The 16,965-nt window shown below is 33.6% G+C and overlaps 1 protein-coding gene across 1 annotated transcript; it reads right to left on the minus strand.

Moving 5' to 3' along the window:
- Window positions 1-16: 16 nt before the first annotated feature.
- LOC108915773 (transmembrane protein 26) lies at window positions 17-15,646 on the minus strand. Its single transcript, XM_018721901.1, has 7 exons — window positions 15,570-15,646; window positions 7,638-7,794; window positions 7,120-7,276; window positions 5,014-5,107; window positions 4,873-4,962; window positions 4,382-4,786; window positions 17-515 (listed from the first exon to the last, which is right to left on the minus strand). The coding sequence occupies exons 1-7, from the start codon at window positions 15,644-15,646 to the stop codon at window positions 164-166; spliced, it is 1,332 nt and encodes a 443-aa protein (XP_018577417.1). The 3' UTR covers window positions 17-163.
- Between the last annotated feature and the right edge of the window lie 1,319 nt (window positions 15,647-16,965).

Raw genomic sequence — 16,965 nt, forward strand, 5'->3', positions numbered from 1 at the left:
AACATCTATTACAGCTCTATGCCTAGTAGGAGGTTTTGTTCTTCTTATTGACCTTAGCAATGATGAGGCCCTCAGTATTGATACCACAGTATATAAAAAACATGCAACATATAAAAATAAATAAGTACAAGCAGAAAATAGCCATTATGGCTAATTGATGACGTCAGTCGGATGACGGGTCACTCGTGGTCATGGACACTGTGGTCTCTTTCCGGTATTGCTTGTCTTTGCTGCGGCCCCTCTTGGTTTTGTCCCTTTTGGGTTCTTCCTCCAGGAAGGTCACGTCGCTCTCGCTCTCCTCAGACAGAGCGTCCTCCAGCTTTCGTCTTCCTCTCGTGTCTCTGTCGGTGCGTTTTAGCTTCTGCTTGAACATCTGCCTGGTCTCGTCGGGATCGGCGGATTCGCGACTGCTTCTCGTGGACCGTTTGGACTGAGATTTCTGGAGGTTGTTTCTTATGCTGGTGTGGGAACTAGCTGTGGAATAGCCGGTGTCTTTCCGTGAATTCTTTACTTTCCTGGAAAAAATATAGAAAAATAGTTTTACACAAGGCTGTCCTGCTTAAGGACTAGCCACCTCGATACAAATAACTATAATGGTCACTAATTAAAAAGATCCGAGGTGGCTGATTCTTAAATACCTTGTATACTGCCGGCCCTTTGAAAGTGGACGATTTATTTTTCTAATGTGATGTGGTCTACTTATTATGACTAGTTTCTATGTCAGTGTCATTAGTAATTTGCTTGGTAATTCAAGATGCCGCGTTTAACGGAACCTGAGAAAGTGAGAGCTATAACTTTACTTCAAAATGATTGGTCATTGCGGATGATCTGCATGTATGCAAGAACAGCATATTTAAACTCAAAGAAAAATGGATTGCGGAGAGTCACGTACGTTATGTTCACGGAGGTGGACGTCGAAAAGTAAGCACCACCTAAGAATAAATCCTTTTGACATGGCAGTAGCGGCTTCCTTTGAGACGAATTTTCCTGGATCAGTGCGAACTGCAAGGAAGCGGGTGAAAGATTCGGAGCTGAAGAATTATGTGGCCGCAAATACAGTTGCTTTGACTCCCCAGTATAAATAACAGATGTTAGGGTTCTCAAGACAATTTGTAAGAAGCCCAGACAACTTGTGGGAGAATATTATATTTTCGGACGAAAAAAGTTTTCAGTCTTACTCCCATGCTTCTGTCCGTGTCTACCCACCAGAGATTATGAGGTATTCGGAGCCTTATGTGAAACCCACACAGCGCAGCGATAGGTTCTCCATTAACGTTTGGGCTTGGATAAGCTGCCAAAGTCCTGGTGTTTGTTGTGACCATGCTGTATCCTCAGAATTTCACTTTCAAGCAGAATAATTGTGCAATTCACACCTCAAGAGTTGCGTTAGAATGGTTCATTGATAAGAACATCGATGTTTTACCTTGGCCCAAAGTCCTGAGGATATATGGTGAAAAAAATTTACGACAGAATCATCCGTCCAGTTAACGTCGAAGAACTTTGGGAGGCAATTGAAAACGCATAGGATAACATCACAGGATTATAACAAGAACATTAATTTTATCAATGCCATGTAGATTGCAGTGTTATAGACAAAAATGGTGCTAGGGCAAAATACTAACTACGAATCGCGTTTTTTTGACGACGAAAAGTGTTTCATTTCTATATCTTGTTGACTGCGAATGAATGGCCGTTAGAATGTATAATATATTTCAGTATTGGGAAAATAAATAACTTGCTACCTAATTTGGATTTGTTTTGCTCACTAGAACTAGTATGATAGACACACATTAAATTTGACATAATGACAGCCGATTTGAACCTCACATTTTCAAGTCAGCTTCACAAAGGCCAATTATAGACAATTTGCTTATAAGAGTCGTCCACTTTCAAAGGGCACTGTACACACTTGTGATAGAAATTGTTTCTTCCTGGATGTTGTGAACAAATATTGAGAATATGAAAGCTTTTCACAATCAGAGAACAGAATTTCAGAGAATTTAAGAGATTTTACGAAATTTTGATCTGCTTAGAGTTGGGAAGCGTTACAAAAATACGAGATCTCAAAAAGATTAAAGATTTCAAAGATTCTGGTAAAATTAATGATTATATCAGACAATAATCAATATATTTTAATTTGATGAAATTTCAATGAAATTCAAAAGTGGGATGTTACACTAATGGGACCCATATCAGTCCATGTGATTTGAACCTCGAGAAATTAAGTCCGCCACCAGTTCTTTTAAATTTATTAATAGTCACTCCTGTAACGCGGAAACATGTAACGAATCATATTTGTGAGGCTCATTGCATAGTTTCGGTATACAAAGACTCATTCAAAGTTTACAACCCTTCAAGGCTACACCAATATCATAGAACCGCTCTTAAAACTAAAAAATCAAGGAGATTTATGCTCACTACACAGCAAAGAAGTGAGTGATGCGAGCTTATTTTTAATAGAACTCCTAAGTTCCTAACCCACAGAGATTATATACAGCAAAATCCACTCAATAACAAAAACAAAATCAGTCCTGTAATCCACATTATTGATCGATACAGGAATCCCCTACCCTCCATGGTTTACCTGAAACCTTTGAGGACAGCTGAGAATGTGTCGAGAACATCGACAAAACTACACCTTAGAGCTGCAGTACCTTAATACAGTGGATGTTAGTCATTGTTTTTGCTTTCTTGCCTTTTGCTCTCTTTTATCTTGGAACAATGTATGTGGGAAAGTAAGAACAAGTATGGAAGAAATATGTTTTTTTACACAAAAAGCATAACAGAATTCGAAATGTTGAAAATGTTTATAAACTTTAAAGATTCTGGTGAAATTACATGATAAGTAATGATGAATAGATTCCAATGATTCCATGAAGATTCAAATATTTGAGACGATTATGAACCAGAATTACTCGGATGGATAAAACTGGGAGGCCCCGATTTTAACCCAATTGTTTTCATGCGACCTTTTTCCATTCATTTAAATGTTTAAACATTAAGGCTTTTTGATATTTGTGCTTTTACACAATAAGCTTAACAAAAAGAATCGGAATATCGGAAAGATTTATGGATTTGAAAGATTCTGGTAATAATTGGAAGCAATCATCACGAAATTCGAATGATTCTATGAAATTTTAAAGATATTAAGATGACTACTATAAACCGTAATCGTTCAGGGACGGGTAAAATTAAATTTTGACTAATTTTTCTTGAACTGATATTTTTTCACTCATTTAAAACCATATCTTAGAATTTGGACATTTTACATAGAAACAAAATAATTCGGAATAACAAAAATTTACAGATTTAAAAAATTCGAATTCTGAACCATAATAATTCGGAAACGAGGAGATTAGGTAAAACCATTTGACCCATTTTTTTTTCATTTATTTAAAACTAGAACTTAAGAATTTCAGTTTTCTACACAACAAGAGTAACAAAATATTTAGAATATCTAAAAAATTTCAAAGAAGCAGGTCAAATTACGTGATGAATTAAAGCGATCATTAAAACTGAGAGGCCTGTTTTGTGTACCATTTTCACTTTAAAATCAAAACTTCAATTGGCTTTTTACACAGAAAACGTAACAGTAAATATTCAGAATCCCAAAAGTAATTAGAAATTTGAAATATTCTAGTGAACTTACATCGTGATTTCAATCAGTACATCAGAAAATTTCATGGAACCATTGTTCCATGAAATTTTCCATAAAGATATTTTTAAGTACCTAATAAATAAATTTGTGCTAATACATAAATCAGGGTTTTGTTATGATGCTAAACACGTCCGCAAATATGATTATTTTCATAACTTTGCATCTTTGTTTCATTCAGAAATAGTATCAGCAGACTTTTATTATTTAAAATCGTTTTTAAACGGTATTACACATGGACAGCTAATTTTCTTTGTGTCTAAATGCGCATACAAATAGAAAAGATGAAAGGAAGTCTCTAATCTTTGTTAGGATATTTACGGCTTTGATGTGTGGCAGCTATTTAAGGAGATTCGTAATAATTCAAATTTAGAATTTTGAAATTATACACAGTTAGACTCTAGATTTGGTCTTACACTTAAACAGTTTGACAACCATTTACTACTATTTGCTCCATCTTTACGTCACAAATATCTATGCAAATAAACGACTCTTCATCCACATGTCAAATATGTCTGCACAGTTAGATCTGTGCAAAAAAATCGTTCTATTTATCGCCATATGTGTAGCTGCCAATATAGTCGCAATATTCTCTTCTCGAGCAGTAAAAGTTGCCTTTGTTACACTTTTGCATCACAGTTTTATCTCGTGTCTATTTGCTAGCAGAGCCTTGAAATCTTACAGGTCATTTTTTATGGCCTACATTTATAATCTATTAAATCTTACCTATTTCTTCTATTGACATTGTCATCATCGTCGCTACCGTCATTTTCGCTAAAGTCCTCCGACCTCGCGGACTGCCTACTGGAACTTCTCTTGCTCCTCGCATCCTTTTTATTCTTCTTTGCTTTCCTTCTGTTGTCGTACATATCAGCTCTGGATATAATGGAAATATTTGTCAGTTCAAAATCCTCCTTCGACTGCTTCTTATGGTGCTCGCTGTAGACCACGTACAGCCGGTATATCTGGAGGAGGATCACCAAAGTATTCTTGCAGGTAAAGAACACATTCATGTAGGAGATTATTTGGAAGTGGGTGATGAGGAGGAGTCGAAAAGCTAGGAAAGGTGCGTCTTGGAGGGTGATGTTGAGGGCTATGCCCCAGACGTCTATAGTACAACAGCTTTCAGATCTGAAAGAAGCAAATAATATAGACAAAGAAAATATGGTTATTTAGTCAGAAGCAATTAAATATTGGTTTAGTAATGAATTGCTTACCTTTTGATGGTTGATCCTGCTGTGGTAAGGCGAGATTTTCTAGATTTAGTCGCAGTCAAAACCACAGTGAATTGCATGAGACTCCAGGACCTGAAAATATGTCTTTTATTTTATGTTTCGTCAAATATTTGGAAGGATTACCAGATAGCTAACGTTAAAAGAACCAAGATAGGTTCGGCAGCAATCTTATCATCTTTGAAGGAATCGAAGAATTCTATTATATCAGCGGCAGTGCCTAGAAAAATGAAGTACGATTTTTACAAGTTTTTAATTGTTCTTGAAATGTTTATATTGTTTAATTGAAAAAAAAATCACCAGATATATTTGAATAATTTGGATAAGTTATAAAACTGCGTGATAATTTTATTAATTTCATTACAATAAAAGATGTAGGAATTTGTAACATTAAATCTACATCGGGTCTTATATAGAGAGGTATAATGTGAATAATCAATGATGTGTAAAATGAAATCAAACAAACATTTTCAGTCGTTATTTTTCTCTACGTTTTACTGATGTACCACGTAATACACAACTAACTTTAATATTTGTTTAAATTTTCATTCAAATCGAACGGTGCTATAAACTTTTCAATAACATCAGAAAATTTAAATAAACGTCTGTTTTTTATTTGTAAAAACTCTAGAAACTCAATGATAATAAACGATAGATATATAATGATAACAGTCCTGAAATTATTTAACTGATTTTAAATAAACAATAGCTAAATATCAGATAATCTGTTATTCGGCATAAATAATTTGTCCATTTAAAAATTTATGTTATAAAAAAAATTTACACATTTTTAATAGTTTATTTAAGATCAAAGAACATTAAAATGAGTTTAACTTTGCAGAAATTTATAGAAATTAAAAAATACAACTAAATTAAACAATAAATCCGAAAAACATACCCACCATTCCACCTCTCTTGAAAGACGAGATAGAAAATTGTATATATTTCGTGTAAAGTGAAGATCAAAAGGAATTTGTAAAGCCAATTAGTTTTTGGCAACCAAATTACAGTTAAATGTATGTCTAATTCAAAATAAAGTATTAAAATTGCAATGATCATCAAAGTTGCCAAGAACATCCACATTTTTCGTTTTCAAATACATCGCGTTTGTTTGGTTTGATTTTCCGCAACAGAAACACTTAGGTAGTGGCGGTTGGTGCGGGCGGAGGGGGGGGGGGGGGGGGGATATCTGGGGCACCCCACCCCCTGTATTAAAATATTTTAAGTTTAGTTTACACTGTTATCTATATAATTAGACAATTAGCTTTATGAAACATTACAAAGGAAATGTTAAATTTGTAATGCACCCCTAAATCTGTGAAGTGTTTACAGCGGTGGTCATGGTTACCGTCCTGGCAGCAGTGAAAGACGGAGTGAAAGTAACGCATATGTACTATGCAATGTGGGCTCTGTTTAGTCCACCCGTAGCCAAATAATCGCCATCCACCGTTTTTTTCTTATTAAACATAATTTGTTTACGTGTGGTGTAAAATTTTGTTATCTACGTATTGTTTCTTATGTGTTTTTTAAAAGATTGTAAAACTAGTAGATTGCAAAGACTGACAGCACTTGAAATGCTATATTTTGATAGTCAATGGTGCTAGAAATACCAAAAGTTTATTGAGAAAGTAATTGAAAAATTTATTTCGGACAAAACCAGAAGAATGGACTTTCACTATAAAAAATAAAATTGAGCACATTTTCCCTATATTTCAATGGTACTTAAAATAAAACTACCAAGCTATATTTATTTTTTTTAATATGTACTTTGCACCTAAATTTTTCCTTCCTTTCATGTATTAAAGTCAATAGCCGCCACTGCTTTTTGGAAAGAAATATCTATAAAATCCATCACTCGAGTATAATAACTTGATATCAATTTTAATAAATTCAATGATGCTTAACTTTTACATAATTAATAAATATTTTAAACAAAAATTAAGAGGTTTACAATAAACAAGACTGATTCTTTTGAAGTATTTACATAATTGAAAATATAATTATGATCCTTAGGAGTTGAATAGTAGTTAATTATTACTGTTCTAAATAGGCCAGTAAACATATGTTTTACTTTTTCTGCATTTCTTATTTTTCAAAAATTATAGCATCTAACCAAAAGTTCAGAACATTGAACCAGAATTTAGGATTATCTATTTAAAAAAGTGAATTACTTGGACCATAAAAACTTATGATGTGTAAAATATCCGAAAACTTCTAGAAAATTGGACATACCGATATAGACGAGTAACAGTTGGCTCAGTTGATCCCTAGTGAGGTCACCTTTTGGCAGCATCCATCTTCCAATTATTAAAATTAACATTAGAAACTGCTCTATTAAAGTTATCCATGTTTCTGTGCTCAACGCGATTTCTGGTAATTTAATTTCAACCTAGAAAGAACACGTGGATGTTACGAGATTTGTTAAGTTGCCCATAAATTTAAATTGCGGTCGTAAATGTCCAGGAAGCTTGAAACTTGTAAACTAACAACAAGTGATGTTTGTTTAAACACCGGTCGTCAAAACATGCCAGAAACTGCAATTTTGTAACTATTTATTGATTAAATCGATCGTGTTTTTAAAGGTGAATATCCTAGATAATTAGTTTTCTTCGCAACCATTTTATTTCGATATAATAAATTATAAAAAAAAGTACAAATTGTCATAATTTAATGAGAAGAATAATTTCGAAATGGGGCTTTAAAGGTTGATTTCAAAAGTGTGTGTTGAATTTATGATTTAACTATCTTACCCCTATGAGACTGTTGATATCCTTCAGCTGACCGCCTGTAGTTAAATTGAAATCTAATTCTTCCCTTACTTTCAATCTCCTGTCGACTTTATCCAGCTCTAGCAACCAAATCGCAGGCACTATACTTGCCAAATATAGGAATACTGACGGGCAAAACCTAAAAATTTTGCAGTTATGATTAAGAAAAATATCATTGAATTAAAGAAAAAAGCAATCAAATCTCTTAATACGTGAAGATAGCTGCTATAAGGTACTGTATCAAGTTTGAAGTCTGTATCTGCACAAATTCTTCAGATCAAACGCTATATTTAATATCAAATATTTGAATAGTCATTCCTCACGCTTGAGGATCATTTTAGAAACCTAGTGGTACTATATCATTGCTCAGGATCTTTCGTTGTACACAAATAATTGAATAGTAGATATACAGGGTGTTAAAAAAAGAGTGTAAAATATTTCAGGAGGTAATAGTATGAACCAAAATAAGCAGAAAAGTCTTAATAAACATGGGTCCGCAAAGTAACGGTTGCGGAGATATGGACCACTATTCGTTTTTCAAACATTTTATTTTATTAGGAATAAACCGACAAAGGAAGCTTTTAACAAACAAAAAACAAAGTTACAGAAGATGTTCAAAGTGCCCTCCGTCCATTTCCAAGCAGGCACGACATCTTCGTCTCAACGATATTCGAACTCTTTCGAAAACACCCTCCTTGGTTTGGATTTCTTGACACTTTTGATTAATCCGTAGCTGCAGCTCTTCCAGGCTATTTACAGGAGTACCATACACTAATGTCTTCAAATATCCCCAAACAAAGAAATCTAGAGGGTTCAGATCAGGCGATCTTGGAGGCCATAAAACAGGTCCGGCCCTTCCTACCCATCTATGTGGAAAAGTTTGGTGTAAATGCTCTCTAACGGCCATGGAAAAATGAGCTGGAGCACCATCATGCTGGAACCACATTTGTTGCCTCTGATTCAAAGGAATGTCTTCCAAAAACTCATACAGTGTGTTCTGCAGAAAGTTGAGGTAAGCAGCGCCTGTTAATCGGTTTGGTAAAACAACAGGACCTAGAAACCTGTCACCTACAATACCCATCCAAATGTTTAATGAAAAACGTGCCTGATGTCCAGATTCTATTAGAGCATGAGGATTTTCGTCGGCCCAAATATGCGTATTGTGAAAATTAAACACTCCATTTCTTGTGAACCCGGCCTCATCAGTAAAAAGAATGTTTGCAAGAAAACGAGGGTCTTCAGCATCATGACGTAGAAACCAGCGGCAAAAAACCAAACGTGCTTGATGATCATTTATTGGATTTAAGGCCTGTACTCGTTGCACATGGTATGGATAAAGCAGTTGCTCGTGAAGGATTCTCCAAACAAGAGGACCACTAATTCCTACCTCGGCTGATATTCTCCGCACACTCGTACCTGGATTCTGCTCTACCAGTGCTAGAATTTCTTCTTCTGCTCTAGGAGTGGATACCGACCTTGGTCTTCCGGATAAATGGCACTGTTTGCTCAAGGAACCGGTATCACGCAATCTTTGGTGAATTCTTCCAAACATGCGTTGTGAAGGAATCTGGCGATTTGGATAAGCGTCAACATAAAGACGTCGCGCTTCGGTGGCGTTCCCATTAGCACGACCATACATGAAATGCATGTCTGTTAATTCTGCGTTAGAGTAACCAGCCATAGCGAAAGAAAACTTGTGCACTGAGAACAACTGTCAAATACGTACTGTTTATTTCACTAAACATCAACCAACTATTATAAGAAAATACACAACGTTTTTGCAAAATAAAAAAAAAAAACTAAAAAACAAAACATTCCATATCTCCGCAACCGTTACTTTGCGGACCCATGTTTATTGAGACTTTTCTGCTTATTTTGGTTCATACTATTACCTCCTTAAATATTTTACACTCTTTTTTTTAACACCCTGTATAGTTATAATTATAACGCATGTTCTTTCTAAATGAATGGAAACTGCTTTGTAAGCTTTTCATTAGCTCATCAACGTCCAAAGGAATACCACAATTGATCAGAAACCCATAAATATCCATTTTAAACATTGATGTGCAGCTTTATTAAAAATTAAATTCACATTAACCGGTTTTCTTAGTAACTGTAGGATTGAACTTCTACAGATACCCACAAAATAATTACTCATATTCTGGTAGTTTCCAAATATTGTAACCATTGCCAGCTGTTTACCTTGACTGAATCCAATGAAATAGTGTAGACAAATTCAATTACGATAGCGATGTGAATCGGATAACCATCACAAGTACATATCAACAATCAACATAAATACTGAATTAGATCGCATCTACACACAATGATAAATTTAAAAACGGAATTTATTATCGTTAGGAATCCAAAAATAGCCAGGACGCCAAGCTTTATCGTGGGATTTGAAGTGGCTACGTTTGTGAATGGATCCGATGAATGAATTGTTTAGAATATTCTCGATTAAACAATGGATATACTACGGAGGAAAGACTCGCGTCGTAGAAAGAAGTTATTGTGAGTATGACGCAAAATCTTGCAAAATATACACACCAAGCTACTGGCGTGAATCATATTTAAAAATGGAAATGGCATGTCGTCAAAATAGAGGCGGATGTTAGTTTGCAATGTAGAAAACGAAAATTATTCGGGTGACGACTACAAAATGAATTTTACAGTATTTCGCAGTAAATAAAAAAGCGATTTTCCAATATTTCCTTAAAAATTTACTCAAAAAAAAAATGTATTATAACTTCAAGTAAGTATCTGTGGCACTTAGACCTCTACTCTTTGCCATGTTTCAGATAACTTCAAACTGTGCAATAAATACCATTAACGACTGTATTTGCTAATATGTTTCTTGTCTCGTTATTTGGCTTTATTTATCTTTAAATATTTATAAATCTTGCCTAAATTAGAATATGCGTTCATAGCTTGGAAACCAATTTATGCTACTCATATTGCAACATTGGGGAAATACAATTTCCTAAGTCACCATGGTTCATGGTAGATGGTGCAAATATTTCAGTGGACTCTCAACATGATTTACTGGTAATACATCAACTGTCTGAAAAAAGGCTTCTGTGGCAGTTGTTAGTGTGAACAATTTCCGAGCTGTCTCCTAAGCCGGTGACGTGGTAACCAGTCGGAAAGAAATATTGAATATTTTTTTTGCATTCAAGACATTAAAGATATTATGTACGGGGTGTTAAAAAATGAGTGTAAAATATTTAAGGAGGTAATAGTATGAACCAAAATAAGCAGAAAAGTCTCAATAAACATGGGTCCGCAAAGTAACGGTTGCGGAGATATGGAATGTTTTATGTTTTTTAGCCCCTTTTTTTATTTTGCAAAAACGTTGTGTATTTTCTTATAATAGTTGGTTGATGTTTAGTGAAATAAACAGTANTATCTGTGGCACTTAGACCTCTACTCTTTGCCATGTTTCAGATAACTTCAAACTGTGCAATAAATACCATTAACGACTGTATTTGCTAATATGTTTCTTGTCTCGTTATTTGGCTTTATTTATCTTTAAATATTTATAAATCTTGCCTAAATTAGAATATGCGTTCATAGCTTGGAAACCAATTTATGCTACTTATATTGCAACATTGGAGAAATACAATTTCCTAAGTCACCATGGTTCATGGTAGATGGTACAAATATTTCAGTGGACTTTCAACATGATTTACTGATAATACATCAAGTGTCTGAAAAAAAGGCTTCTGTGGCAGTTGTCAGTGTGAACAATTTCCGAGCTGATTCCTAAGCCGGTGACGTGGTAGCCAGTCGGAAAGAAATACTGAATATTTTTTTGCATTCAGGACATTAAAGATATTCTGTATAGCTGTCTTGTGATATTTAATTCGGTTTCGAGAGTGTAAGGGCAGTAACATCAGTAAGAAATATAAAAATAATTTGATGGCACTGCAACTGAAATGAAGACCTCAACATATATACGAACGAGTATCTGTACTAAAGGGGATTCTGTTTGTCAGTGAAAAATTCAATATATTTTACTTTCTCAGGTGATAAAACAGGATCCGTTTTCTACTACCTCAAGTTTCCTCTACTGTTATCCACATTATTTTTCTATTTTCACAGACCATAGATTACAACAGTTCATTTACTCGATGCATGTGAAGATACAATCCATCGAAATAATGGTCACATATACAGGGTGTTTCAGGAGGAGATGTACATACTTCAGTATGTTATTCTACGTTCAATTTCAAGCAAAAAAATTGTTATGGCTTTTCCAATGAAAATTCGCGGGCTACTCGTAGAGAATGTCGGAGACGATTTCCTAATAGAACGGTTCCAAATGCAAGGGTGTTTTCTAACACATTTACCAAATTACGTGAATCCGATTGTCTTCCAAGTAGTCATTATCATTCTGAACGAGCAGATAATCGAAATGCCAATGAATAAAAAAATGTACATTACGCAAACAAGACTTGTATTCTTTCCACATTTAAAACGTACAAAATTTTCAACCAAGAGATCATGCCAGAAGATTGGAATTTTGTGAATAGATCAACGCTAATCGTCAACCAGTTCCAATGATGCTTTTTACTGACGAAGCTGATACAATTAGCACTTTAATACATAACATTAGATGAGTTTTTAACGGAAACGGCCTGCTCCTAAAGATTTCAGTAAGATGTACATTTCTTACGTAGAAAATATAGGGGAAATGTTTTTCTATTCCGAAATGATATACACCGTGGCACAAAAAAGTTGAAACGATTTAAAAGGATCCTAATGGTCGCTTGTGGCGCCCTCTGGGAGATACAGCCAATCGTCCATAAAATTTGATTTTCCCGTCCCAAGAAACCTCCGCACACAAAATTTCATGAATTTAACTCAAAGTAGTCGAGAGTTATTGAAGAAAATGTAATTATTATTTTTTTAATTTGACATCCTAAACGAAGCGTTTCCTGAACTAAGTTCATAGGAAATTTTTTGCTCAAAATTGAACGTAGGATAACATACTGAAGTATGTACATCTCCTGAAACGCCCTGTATATTTCTGCCAAAATAATCGAAATTTTTCATCATCAGTCACGTACATCGGAGTGCTACACACACTAAACAAAGAAATTGTATAATTTAATAAAACATATAGTTATTTTAACAATTCTCTCATTTCAAGTCTTCCATTGAGCTTAAGTTTGTAATTGGGCATAATGCCTCTTGAATACCTATTAAATATTAAAATAAATAATTTGAAATATTTACTTCACCTTGCCTCTCAACGCTCAACATGAGGCTAAAACAGTTGAGAAAATCCTGGATATAAGTTTACCAGACCATTCCAACATAAAAAAAAACTGATGACTGACAGGGAAAATAATAAGGTGGCCCTGACGCGGCTAGAGCGCTAAGTGGAGTCACTCCACTCTCATTTCCGCACAATTTGAGAGCATTGTGACGACTTCCAACGAGTTAACCTAATTTTTATATCCTTTCGTATCGGATATGGACGGATTTGTGCAAATTATTATTTAAAAATCGATAGCAAGGGTAAGGGCTAATGCGGTAATGGGGCTGGGAATGGGGAATAAGACTAGGTACAAATTTCACATTGAGAATATTTCCTTCTATTTATTTAATAACAAAAGTAGATTTTTTACGATTAACGATTTACCCCCCAATTTACCTGTTTCCAAAACTGCCCCATTTAGCCGCTAGAGGACGCCAAAATCCGATAAAATGTTTTGTTTATTCTGTATATCTCGAAAACGACTATCGATTTTGACAATTTTTGGGTTACAGAGTTAGGTCTTTAATTGGCGTGTTTTAACGTTATTTGGAATCATTTTTAATCCCTACAGATATTAAAAAAATCAGGTACAATACAAATATAACCACATATTTTTTTTATTCCCCTAAACAATAATTTTTTGTCACTACTATAGCGGACTTTGTTTACAAAATTTTTTTACTCAAGCAAAATTTTGATCAGGATTAGAAGGCAGCAAACATTCAGTGTTGGAGAAAGAGTGTAAGAGCTATGCCTCTTCTAAAATTCCGAATTGTATCGTTATCGGTCATAATTAAAATTTAAGCTTAACAATTAGTGAAACTGTTGTTTTGTTATTATTTTCAAAGTTATATGAACAAAAGTATATGAAAATTTCTAAATATTGACTGCTTATAAAGAAAGAACCTCTCTCAGTTTATCCTCAAAATATCATAGTCCATTTCTGGTATAGTCTTTCCGATATCAATTAAAGAACCAAGAGCATGACAGTATGTACCAGGTTCGGTCGCTGACGCAGCAACTCGGCATTGAAATATTTGAAAAACTTGTTCCCATATTTATTTAGCCATACCCATATACAGGTCTGGTCGAACTAAACGTGGAGATGGTAGAAATATATACGCCCAGATGAAGAATGCGAGCGCGGGCAAACGAAATACAATACAGTTGCATTGGGCTACTGGGCAATAAATCTCAGCCTTTGACAAGTGATCGACAAATTGCCCAGGAGTGCAATGCAGAAAAGCGGAATTTGGTGTGATTCAGGTAATTTTAATTTATTAGGGCACCTCCTATTAATCATTCATATTACAATTGCAAAAGGGAGAAATAAGAGAGATATTTTGTTTACTAATATTATTACAACATGGCATTTTGGAGACCTTTTAAAACGAAATTTACCATCAATAAAATAAAATTGTTTGAGGAGATTGTTGGCCAAATGAACATATAATAGAAATTTTCTGCACATTATATACAAATTATTTTTTACCTTTTTAGGGACGCCTATGAAACACATTAAATTTTATTGTCAGGCGTTTTTTAAATGTTCAACTGACTTCGGAAAGACTATACCTATTTCGTTATTTGTTGCACAATGCAGACTTACGAAACTTATTTTTTTCTGCCAGAACTACTCATCTGATCAAAATTTTGCTATAGTAAAAAAAAGTTTCTAAACAAAGTCAGCTAGTGACATTAAAATTGGGAGTTTTTGTACAGGGGAATAAAAAATATATGTGATTATATTTGTACGGTATCAGACTTTTTTTATATATGTAGGGATTGAAAATAATTCTAAATACACGTCAATTAAACACCTTAATTCTGTAACCTAAAGATGGTCAAAGTCAAAGTCGTTTTCGAGATATTCCGAATAAACAAAAATTTTTATCGTATTTTCGCGTCCTCTAGCGGCTAAACGGAGCAATTTTGGAAATAGCTGAATTGGGCTTAATCTTCATATCTTGGGTCAAGGAGTCTATGATCTACCGCTGTACACGTAATTTCCGGACACCCTGTATACTATTAATTATATGTAATAATAATGTGTAGGTAATCAAGTAAATCTAAACAATAACAATTTAAACAACCTAGATTTATTTAATCTATAATCTAGCATGTATTGCATATTATAGGTCCTTGAACATAAAAATATAATTGACTTCTACTACACATAATCAGTCCTTATCGCCAATTTAATTGTTCCAAAACTGATTGGTGATCTAATAGATAAAAATCAACTATTTTAATTTGTAATAAAATATTCGGTAATCTAATGAAGTGAACGAAATGAAAAATACAAACCAAATTCTAAATATGCATCAAACTGTTTCCTAAAAAAAAAGAATTAAGAAAATTAATAAGAAAATTTAAAATTATAATTTTCTGTTTATATATTATTTACCAATAATATTTTGCTCTCAGAACAACTAGCAATAATTTCTTGAAAGTAGGAATACATATAAAAGCGAATGTCGTTTTTTTTCTATACTATAGTCAGTGTAGTGAATTGTGTCCAGTAAATATTTATTTTAAAAACTTTTAAACAATTCCCAATTATTAGTCGCTAAGTCAAAAATTATTAATTCATAATTTGTTGCAAGCTGAATTCACTAATACAAATGTTTCTAAGAAAAAGTACATACCAATTCCATTCACGCTTTTCGTTCACTGTCAATGTAATTACTGCTTCGAAAAACAGGAAAAACAAAGGGGTACTCATGTACCAGTACCAATGGTCATCTTTCGTGTACACCAAAAACCACACACCGAGAAACGCATGAATCACAAATATGATACGAATAAGAATAGCACCTAAAAATCTACATTTTCCCATAATTTAAAACCTAAACTCAATAATTTAATTGATAACAATTCATACACACATGGCACACTGACATAATTATTTCGGTTTTATTTCATTTATTTAAATCTACCTTATCTTTACACATACCTTTCTAGACAAATTCAAACAGATAAAGTTAATCCCCAAAGATTTTCTAAGAGGTGAGGTTTTTTACATACTTTATCAAATGAATCATCAGTCAAATTAAAAATTAGAAAAAAACCTAGTTGAGATATTGGCAAAATTATATTCAGGCATTATCTATTTAGGATATTTCTGGTTAGACGAAACTAAATTTAAAAAATCAGTGCCTTAATAACTTACTCTTTTGGCGCAAATTATTAAAAAAAAAATACTTGGCATCAGTACTCAATAAATTAAAAACAATCATATTCAGATATTTCCTGTTGTATAAAGCCATGTTCAGGATAGGAAGTTTATTTGTGGCTAATTAAATAGCAAAAAAGTTATCTGAGAACAATTAAATTATATTCTTTCATCTATTTCTATTACTATTAGGTAATTAACTACGGAATAAAAAAAAAATCTGTAGGTATAATAATTAATTAGGTTTCGGTATTATCCGTTTTGAGATAATAACAGGGTTTTATGTTTTGTTTTGATCAATTTAAAGTTTTTATTTGTCTATTTTTTTTTTGATAAGCAACAATTTTTTAATTTTTTGTCATGTGCCTTTATAATATTTAATGTTTTATTATCTTAACTTTTCATAACTTTTGAATTTAACAAGTTGGTAATAGGTAATTATAACTATTTTATAGAACCTAAATTATAAAAAAACTAATGCCCTATACTTACCATTTCCACTCCTGATTTTGTTTGATGGTTAAAGTAAAAATCCCCTCGAAGAACAATAGCAAAATAGGTGAACTTAAATACCAATAAAAAGAATTGTTTTTGAAGATCGTTACTTGCCAAATGCCTATGAAACCATGACCCGCAAAAACAAGGCGCGTTATTATTGCTTTTATTGTCGCTAAAAATCTAGCCATATTTTTAAATCGCGCTCATGACTGACAAAAGCAAAACACAATTCTTGTATCTAAATATTCAACCCTTTGCGCAACCCCAAGCTATCATTGCCTTGAAGTGGAAAGTGTTCGATTTAAATTTTCCCGCGTCGTAGCTTGTTTCTCCATCTAGGAGCGTTAATACAAATCGTTTGATGGAAACAA

The sequence above is a fragment of the Anoplophora glabripennis genome, unplaced genomic scaffold (genome assembly GCF_000390285.2).
Source record: "Anoplophora glabripennis isolate ALB-LARVAE unplaced genomic scaffold, Agla_2.0 scaffold36, whole genome shotgun sequence".
In the NCBI taxonomy this organism is placed as follows: domain Eukaryota; kingdom Metazoa; phylum Arthropoda; class Insecta; order Coleoptera; family Cerambycidae; genus Anoplophora; species Anoplophora glabripennis.

Excerpts from the sequence above, each read along its gene's own strand:
- LOC108915773 (XM_018721901.1), bottom strand. The coding sequence starts at position 15,646 with ATGAGTACCCCTTTGTTTTTCCTGTTTTTCGAAGCAGTAATTACATTG. Across the intron at positions 7,795-15,569 it reads GAAAAGCGTGAATGGAATTG|GTTTTGCCCGTCAGTATTCC; the intron begins GTATGTACTTTT and ends CAAAATTTTTAG. Across the intron at positions 5,108-7,119 it reads ACTGTTACTCGTCTATATCG|GCACTGCCGCTGATATAATA; the intron begins GTATGTCCAATT and ends TCATTTTTCTAG.